Source organism: Agrilus planipennis, unplaced genomic scaffold (genome assembly GCF_000699045.2).
Source record: "Agrilus planipennis isolate EAB-ADULT unplaced genomic scaffold, Apla_2.0 scaffold136, whole genome shotgun sequence".
Taxonomy (NCBI): domain Eukaryota; kingdom Metazoa; phylum Arthropoda; class Insecta; order Coleoptera; family Buprestidae; genus Agrilus; species Agrilus planipennis.
In genome coordinates, this window is record NW_020442447.1 from 478,140 (window position 1) to 488,483 (window position 10,344).

Here is a 10,344-nt window from a genome sequence, read left to right on the forward strand (position 1 = left end):
TATATATATATATATATATACAGAAACAAACTAGTGAAAACGCTTACGAAAATAGGAAATCTAACATATACCTACAGCTAAAGAAAAATAATATCAAATGGCCTGTAAATGGAGTATAATATATACACAAGAAATGTGAATTCACTATGAGCCCAGAGCTCCCTCTTTGCCTTGCCGTTGGTCCATGAAACGTTAGAGATGATCTCTACTTATTCCGGAACCGCTATTTATACCACCTTGGGATAGCGAAAAGTGGGGAAAATTGGGTGATGGTAAGGTAATGAAGTGGGCTAAAATTGGTAAAGGAGTAAGGAATACAGGATAACGAGGACTTCGGGGCAAAATATGGACAAGTTGTTGTGGAAATATACTTAAAAACCTAGGATTAAAAAATAAAAGAACAAGTCGATATGATAAATAGAAATACAAATTAATGTTACACCTAGCCTAGTCTCACTGAATAGAAAATTTTTTGATTGTGAAATTATACATTATTTGAAATCCGATTAATACAGTTGTTAATATACTTTTATTGTCAAATATAGCAATTCTGGTACACAGTCTTATTAAACTACAGTAGAAACAATTAGTTTTACATCGTAAAGTCTACATTTAACGAGAGAGGGGGAATACGGGCAACGTGTTTATAATGTAACATTTCAAGCGAGAAAAAACGAATTCAGGGATGAGTTTCCTTCACTTTATTTTCTAAACACAATCCCATTAAAATTTTCTTAATGAAAATTTTGATCAAAATCCTTCTTCAATAGATTGAACACCTTTGTCCGACTGACCCTTTATTTTATTTGAAGCATTTGAAAATATGTATCCTACATATTTTCAGTGGTTAACTGCTACTCTATTAATTTGTTTATTTGTTCCCATTTTGTGCAGCGTGGCAGTTTTTAAATTTCTTAAAATAACACATCAATCCTCAAAATTCTTATTCTAAATCTACAAAACAAAAGAATGGACATGGACTTCGTGTTTTCTTTTCCTACCGCAACTTTATAATCCTACAGATTTAATTCTGTCCGATTATAATTCTAACTAACTTTATATTGACCTTTGTACGTTACCGACGAGATGAAAATTGTATTAATAAGTAGTAAATGTATTTTAAGGACAAATTACGTCATTATTTCGACGGGGAATAGAACAAGTTACTTTGTTTAAACTCAAATACTGCAGGAAAAATAGGCTTGGAGATTTCTGGAGAGATACTGTTACATAGTATTCATAAATTCGTATTTAGATCACTGGCACAATGTTAGTACATCTAATATATTTATTTGAAACTGCAAGCTAACATATACTTACTATACCAGGTTAGTAAGTTAATTATCAGCCGTTTAAATAGCGGAATCAGTTATAACCGGAAAGTTCAGTCAAATTTAACGTCATGAAGAAGGGTGGTGAAGCGGCTTGACGTCTTCACTTACCCTGTGATGGTTCCTTTCGTTTTTCTGTGTTTCCTAATTATCTCATAAGGTAGGCTTATTATTACACTATGATGTTAATAATTATTTATAGTTAAATTGTTGACTAGTGATTCTAAATTATAAAATCCGTTGTCAATATTAATATAAAATTCGTTTCTGTTTCTGGAGTAGTTATATCTCAACAGAAACATATAAATTCACTTGCTTATGACAATATTTATTTACTTATTTATATTTATTTTTATAATGGGAAGTTGGTTGTATGAACCTAGAGAATCGCATCTTGTGTTTTTCTTCTGTTAATAATAGTTTTTTTTTTCTATTTCAGAGATATGCATAAGGATCTATGTCATGGTCAACCCGGACTGTGTGATTCTCTCAAGCCTACGAAAGGATCTGAGCTGCTTAGATTTCTACGCAAAGTTGATTTTGAAGGTATGTGAGTTCAGAAAGTCCTAAATATACAATGACATCTTTAATTTATCATCCTTCTTCGAAGGTACTGTTATAGCTGGGGTATGACTGTTAGTATCTATAATGTATTTTTACCTTTTTGATTCAGCTGATAATACAAAGAATAATTGATAGCATAAATATCAAAATATGACGATTAGTTTTAATCGCTTAATTTAAAAATTTTTTCAAAATTTGTGGGATATTTTATTTTCGATGCCAAAAAATTACGGTACCGCTTCGACAAACTGGTACAAAGGCAACCGAAACGAGTCATTTGTGATTTAACGGATTAACAGGATGGAATCGGTATTTACTTGGTTAAAATTCATGACTATAAAAGAAAATAGAATGTGAAAATTACTAGTTCTATTATTTTTTTATAATTGGTTATTAGTACTTGTTGCTGAAACATCACCTCTTCTAAGAAGAAGGTAACTCCGTTGCCTTTTTTGTTAGTTTGTTTATTCTTTTACCACCGTTTCCATTTTCCACTACCGATATCAGTAGCTGACCAATTTTTTATTTCTTGGTAACTTCACCAAATGAAATATTTTTATTAAGTGACATAAAGTCATATCAAAAAGTACATTCATTAACAAGTCTCACTTGAAAAATATATGCAAGCATATTAAAATGAAATGCAGTAAAGTGCAGAGATAGGTAAATTTTTATGCAAACTTATTCCAAGTAGCATCATATTTCTTCGCAAAGTGATAAATTTTGCATTTCCTTGACATTCAAATAGAACTAGAGCGTTCGCTGCAAATACGTACAATACATATGTATACTGCACTATACCCTTGAAATACTTGTATAACAGTATTTACTTTTTTCTATTTATTTAGGTCTAAGCGGTGATCGATTTCATTTTGACATGAATGGAGACGGTCCAGCCAGATACAATATAATACACTTTAAGCAAGTACTTCCTGGCAAATATCAATGGGTCCGTGTTGGAGAGTATGTTGAAGGAGAATTACGATTGAATTCTACTGGTAAGTTAAATATATAGTAAATGTATGTATAATTAATGAAATATTAAATATCGGGCCTTCAGGGCAGTATGGTTATGAATTCTTAGCTTACTAACAATCGGACTTAGCGTCAGTATCTAAAGACAATTAATGAACCCACCAATGATTACCCTGAGAGAGCGTAGAAAAATACGTTGCATATCACTCAAAGCCTGCTGCATAACGCATTACACAAGCCAATCCTCTCATTCTCTCATTTAAACCTAACTTAAGTTCACGTGTGTGAGTCAGGGAAATCTTTTCCGCCATAACCCAACCTACATAATTGGGGCATAGCAATTCTTATAAACCAATACGTAGTAAATCAGTAAAACTAAGTTACAATTGATACTCAAACCGAAATTCGCGTTATTACATTGACAACGTTGAACTTCAGAAAGAATTTCTCTTGATGGTTTTTGGTAGATGATTATACTATATAAGTTACTTAAGTTGTTCGTATCTGTATACTCAAAATATTTTTAACTCTTAATTTTCTTGATAGAAATGTAGGTGGCTATGATTTACCGCTCGATTCAGTAAGCCTTGTACCACTGATTTCTTCTGATACGTCGGATGATTGGATTTATAATTCAACAATCTCCCTGTCGGTTTTGAGTACTAACATGTTTTCAGTGTTCCATCCAGTTTTTTCATAACTAAGACGTCCAGGAAAGTTATCTTATTCTCTTCTTCACATTCCATCGTGAACTGTATTCTCTTGCTTTTGAAATAATACAACAAGCTGCTGCTCTCGTTCTTTGGTATCGCCATTAAAGTCTCATCCAAAAATAACTTCTCATACGGTAACGAATTTATGATTTTCTTTAATGTGTAGTGCACAACGAAATTGGCCAATGTTGGACTTGATGGACTGCCCATGCTCGTACCATCAATTTGTAAGGTAAACTTATGTTTGAACACAACGTAACTTGTCTCAAAATAGCATATTATTAGATCTTTTAATACTTTTTTATCGATACTTATTCTATTTAAGGTTTCAGTCCAATCTTCATGGATCAGTTCAATGACTAGATCTAAATGACCACATACAATGACACCAGCATAAAGTCACTGGGTTGTTTCGTCATATTAATAAAACTAACAAAGCTCATAGAATTATTCACTTATACGAAGGAAATTTTATACATCTAACACCTGAGCTCAGTTTATATTAGTCCTTGTGAACCTTTCTAAGTCCATATATTCTGGATGGAACTGAATTAAAAGTTCTTAAATTCTTGACCATTTGAACAATAAGCTCATCTACTAAATTGTTAACTCTTTTCTGAAATTTATTCGGTGAGTCTTTGTCTATCACTTTGTATGTCGTCTCATCAGCCAACATTCTCTGTAATTCCAACTCATATTGGTACCTTGCACCACGTTTATCAGCACTATTTATAATTAATTCTTTATGTGTGTCTAAAAATCGTTTCGTATCCTTGACATCCCTTTTAAGACATATTTCTTCACTGTTAACTACATCATCCATGTCTAAATTGTTTCGTGACCCGTTGATGACTCGTGATCTTATGTTGTTCTGCAAATTTTTTATTTGCTCTTTATCGTTATTTTCTCTTTTTACTCTAGATATCCCAAATTCGATATCCTTAATAATAAGTGGTAAATATAGTTTTGATTTTTTGTTACAAAGACCAACTTTTGGTGATTAAACTAGGTGTCCTGATGGCATAATCTGGTAACGGTATATTTGCATAATTATATAATACTTTATTTGTTTGTGTGGAACTCATACATCGCATGATGATTCGCGGATGGTTTTAGCTTTCTTTACATGTATTAGCTTATTGTTAATTCCATTTGTATTAGCTTATTGTTAATTCCATTAAGCATTGTTTCATATCGTGCCTGATTCATCCTTAAACAGTTGTTGATTAAGAGGTTTAGAATTTCCACTTTTAGCTTCCTTTTTATTTCTTAGATATCCATTTCCACTTTTTATTTTAATAGCACGTAACTTTAATTTCCAAGTTCAATACAGACAACTTGAAGTTTTTTATTATCTTTTATTACCTTGTCAGCTTTTGTATACATTTTAAATTATTCACTATATGTTTGACAAACAGATGTTTCTTCTTACATTCCAGTAAAAATATTTTTCTATTTTTTCATTTTGCCAATTTTAATATTAAAGTACCTGGACCAAGTTTTCAGTAACTGACAGGTAGTTGTACCGTAGACTAATGAGAAGTTGTTAAAACAACCTCCTGGCATAATAATAGTTTTTTTTTTCGTTCCCAATAATAATCATCATCATCATCATAGGGTCGTCAGTCCTAAGACTGGTTGGATACGTACCTCCACTCTTTCCTATCCTGAGCTAAACTTCGCATTTCCCTAAAACTAGAACAGCCCACATCCTTAACTATTTGCGANTGAGGTAGTTTATAGTGGGTAGAAAATTAAAAGAAGTAAATTTTTATATTAATAGTTTAAGAGTCGAAAACTTTTAATCTTTGTTATTTTTGAACTCATCCTAATCACGATTGTACCTTGAACAGCCTACCTTCTATTCCAAAGTAATATGATTTGCAATAGTGATCATGAGAGTTATGTTTGTGTTATAACGCTACAAGTATACTTAAGTTTTAATGATAACATACCTTCCCATTAATAAATTGTAAGGACTACATGAGATAAACACATGTTAAAATGGTTTAACTAAAAGCAAATGTAATTGCTAGATCAAATTTACGAACCAGATTACTCGAGGCCCTAAAAATTTCAGTTACGTCCTCATTAAAAATTAATAGTTGTAAAGAAGTTCTTCAAAAAAACATACAGATGAATAACATCAAATTCTTGGTTAGTTATTTATCAGAACCAACAGATGTGGATCGCGATTTCGGAATGATTAGTCCTCATTATTAATCCACATGCATTGTCGATAAATTACCGGTCAAATCGAAGTTGTTCCCTAAAATGGAGATGACATAATACCGAGCAGCAGGCGGTATATCGTTATTTAGTGAGATTTCTAATGTTTGAAAAGGTTTTCCAAAGGTGTTCGCTTGACAAACTGAATCTATGATCCAGTTGAATATATGTGCTTAACCAAATTGTTATATCAGCAGCGCAGACCTACACTCCAGTGTGAAGTTGGAGGATAGGGCGGAAAGTCCTCTTCAGCTTCCTTATATGAATCGAGGTATTAGGAGGGTGGTGATTGGGAAGGTAAGGCAAAATAAAGACAGAAACTTGGACCAAACCAAGCGGATCCGGAATCGAACCGGTCCTCCCGAATGCTTAACTATGATCTAGGCCGAAATATTCAACACCTAGTTTATCAAAAACAAATCTATGCTCATCAGCTTGTAATGAAAAGACGGAAGGTATGGCGGAAAGTTCTCTTCAGCCCCGTTTTAGGAATTATGGGATGAGGTGGTGGTTTAGAAAAGGCAGATAAAACGGACGAAGTGGATGTTGACAGTCAAGTTTACTTGCTGAAATAGAATAAGGATGCAAGACAACTCTATAAACAAGACCATTACAATCTCCTAGTAGATAAATAAATACCTACTAACATTTAGCAATTTGAATTCGACACGAAAAGGGGACTGAACGATTATGTCAATACAATAAACACAAAATTACATTTGTTTTAATGTTTAAAATTGACAATTTAAGCTGTGTTACTCCGTAATTAGTCTGATTTTTTCCTTGATTTCACATTTGCTCCCGTATTTCCGATTTTGACCTCATATTTTTCCGCTTTTTCTTCGTTCGTCTGAATTTTAGCTGTTTTTCTTCTTGATACAGAAATACAAAAGAATATGTAGTCTTACTGTCAATTACAATAAAAGAAAACAAAATATAGTCCATGCTTAGTGGCAGCGTTACATGGCTTTTCTCGATGTCACTGATGAGCAAGAAGTCTTTCCGATAAATATGGACCAAAGAAAAAAGGAAAATAATTAGGCTAGAATAATGTGAGACAAAAATAATTGAATCGTCAAAGGACAATAACTTTTTAATGACTTTTTAAGTAACGTCTTACTTTAACATTATTATTAGCATAGATTGGTGTAATTTAAAGTGCCATTCTAATTTTTTAGTTTGTTATTTATTTATTCAGGTTATTAATTAAGGCGCACTTTTGATAAAATATCTACGTATTAATTCACCGTAACAAGTTACAAGACGCAATAAGCTCGATGATATGAACGAGATGGTAATGCGTAAGGGAAAGTTTATTTTTTTTGATAAGTCACCCAATTGTCCTCTTTAATGTCTTCGTTTCTATTCAGGTGTCTTATGTAAAATTCGTTTAAATATTCTTTATACTACCTTTGGCAAAATTATTTTATGCTTTGAATTTGTTGCTACAAGGATAATTTGTTGAGACAGGTAATTGTGTTAAATTTTGTTCTGATATCCTCGTTAGGTAATTTCTAATGGGGAAATGAACAAGAGATAAAGCAGCTACATCGTTGCCATCATCTTTCATTTTTTAGCCTTTTTTAACTGTTTAATTTAAGCTGGCCCGTGTTTCGCTTATATGAATACTACCGTTTAGTAATTGTGCTTCGCCAGCGGTGTATTACCGGTTATAAGTCAAGAAGCACGATTAATATACGTCATTCTTACAATTTCTATATCTTTGTAATGACACCTCACTCGACTGTATTTTAGGAACTGGTTATTCGCAGAGCTTTTGGCAGCAGAGCTACACCTCTAATGTAAGAGGTATATTTCACTCTTAAAATTTTCCTATCTTTCGAAAGACACTTCACTCAATTATAGTATATGAAATTTTTAAACCGTTGTTGAATTGTAACATTTCATCCAAATCGAGTCAACAGTTTCTGTCGTGCGTTAATAATCAGTCAGTCAGTCAATCAGTAAGAACAAGCTCATTGTATAAATAGAGATTACTACTTTACATTTCGGGGTAAACTGGCACATCCTGAAGACAAAGATTTACTGATTTTTTATATGTTATTTGCAGTAATGAAGTATGTTAAAAATAGACCTATTTCATAATTTCGTGTTAAAAGGAATGTAGGTAAACCAATGGCTTAAATTGCTTGAGAAACTCGAAGATAATCCGTGTCCTTGGTTCTGTGTCCACTGAACTGTCGCAGAAATTGCCATTACAGTATCTTTAAGAAATAGCACTTTTGAATAAAATAATTCGAAGTGGTCCGTATTCTGTCGAAACTGCCAGACGCGGATCGCGATTTCGATCTTTTTGGATTTTATAAGCACGTCGCAGGCAGCTCCGACAGAACACAGACCAACTTTTACCTGCCGTCTTTACAGTGCGTTTTAGAAAATAATACAAATGGCGCAGTAAACGCCATCTGTAGCACGATGCTACATTTTAAGATTACGTGGTTCACTTGTGTGGATAACTACTTGCTGAAAACGAATCCCGGCGTAACCAACCTCAACGTGATATGCACGTTAGCTTAATCGAATAAAATAATTCGAAGTGGTCTGTATTCTGTCGAAACTGCCAGACGCGGATCGTAATTTCGATCTTTTTAGATCTCATCAGTGCGTCGCAGGCAGCTCCGACAAACACAGACCAACGTATGCCACACAAGTGGACCTTGTTGGAGCATACGTAATCCTAAAATGTAGCATCTTGCTACAGATGGCGTTTACTGCGCAATTTGTAATATTTTCTAAAACGCACTGTTGAGACAGCAGGTAAAAGTTGGTCTGTGTTCTGTCGGAACTGCCTGCGACGCGCTGATGAGATCCAAAAAGATCGAAATCGCGATCCGCGTTTGGCAGTTTCGATAGAATACAGACCACTTCGAATTATTTTATTCGATTAACCTAACGTGCATATCACGCTGAGGTTGGCTACGCCGGGATTCGTTTTCAGCAAGTAGATATCCACACAAGTGGACCTTATTGAAGCATACGTAATCCTAAAATGTAGCATCGTGCTACAGATGGCGTTTACTGCGCCATTTGTAATATTTTCTAAAATAGCACTTTTGGTCAATATTTCGAGCCAAATACCGCGTAGTAAGGTTACTAGAAGCATTTTATCACATATACTGGTACATCAATAGTGGCTTGAAGAAATAATTCATAAATCTGTTCTGGTACGCAAAAGTACCAAGATTTCTGTTCTAATAAAAAGCAAGCGCCTTATAAAAACTGTATATTACGCTTTACGCCTCATATCATCATAAGTTCGTCAGTTCTAAGACTGGCTGAAAACACACCTCCACTCTTCCCTATCCTGAGCTAATCTTCGTATTTCCCTAAAACTAGAACAACCCATATCCTTAATATTAAACAAAAAGAGGAAAGGAAAAGGAAAATTTGAACACTGTAAAGGCAATACACATTATTAATAGAACCAGAGAATCCCTCATTTATATCAGGTAAGAGGAAGATGTAATTCTAAACCTAATAGAAAGACATCCCCGAAAGGAAAAACTTCTGGTAAAAATTAATAACTTTGAATCCAATGTAGAAAACTTTGGTATAAATATGTTTACTTTGTACAAGTAATATGCATAAAAGAAGAAATTACGACAGGAAATAAATATGGCATAATGAAAAATTAAAATACTACGATTTTTTTCCAGAAAATAATAACCGTTTATTTAATAGACATTTATTTTCATTAAATACAATAAATATGGCACAATGAAAAAATAAAATATTAAATATATGCAAGTTTAGTAAGTTACGCTACTTTCCTTCAAATCTCGCATTAAAGATTCATTCTTATTATTCCAGTTCAAGCTTTCAGTAAGTTTGCTTCCGACTTAAAACCACAATAGTCACGTTGGAGGATTGCCATATGAAATATAAATTAACTACTGCACTTACTTACATTAAACTTTTGTTTTCGTCTCCATTTCTGCTTCTGTATTTATTAATAAAATAACAAAGGAAAATCTTTAAAATTTTAAACTACTCCTTGAATTTGAGAAATCCAACTTCTTTTGTCCGTTCTGCGTAATTACTGAATTTATTTAAGAAGAAATTGATTGATTTACTAAAAAGTGCCTGACTTTCCAAAACAAGATCAAATTTTTCATAACAACGATTTAGAAATTTAAACTAAAGGTAGATACCTACCTCAAACAAAAAAAATAATTCATACTCCGTATAAAGTCTTTTACTATCAAGTGAATCATTATATACTAACAAATTCATCAGGTAACATATTTTACGTTGAAATTTAAGTATGGTTTGGTGAAATTTGCTGTTATATACTTAATTGTTGATATATTTGGTTTTACCAAGTACGTTGCTGACCGCGCATAAATTTCAGTATTTTCAGTTGTCAAGCGCAAAACCTAAACAAAATCTCCTCGCCTACATAGTGTTAGGCACCCTCGAGAATGTACACTTTTTTTACTATATACCAAGTTTATTTACAATATTTACACATCTATAATATATATATATACCGTTGTTGAATTGTAACATTT

The 10,344-nt window shown here is 32.9% G+C and overlaps 1 protein-coding gene across 1 annotated transcript in view; it reads left to right on the plus strand.

Annotated features, from left to right (window-relative positions):
* The window catches only part of LOC108737271 (metabotropic glutamate receptor-like), a 270,131-nt gene that overhangs the window by 192,946 nt on the left and 66,841 nt on the right, over positions 1–10,344 (plus strand). Inside the window, exons 6-7 of the mRNA XM_025980471.1 lie at positions 1,771–1,877; positions 2,744–2,893. Of these exons, the coding sequence (XP_025836256.1) occupies positions 1,771–1,877; positions 2,744–2,893 (257 nt within the window). The remainder of the gene's footprint in view (positions 1–1,770; positions 1,878–2,743; positions 2,894–10,344) is intronic.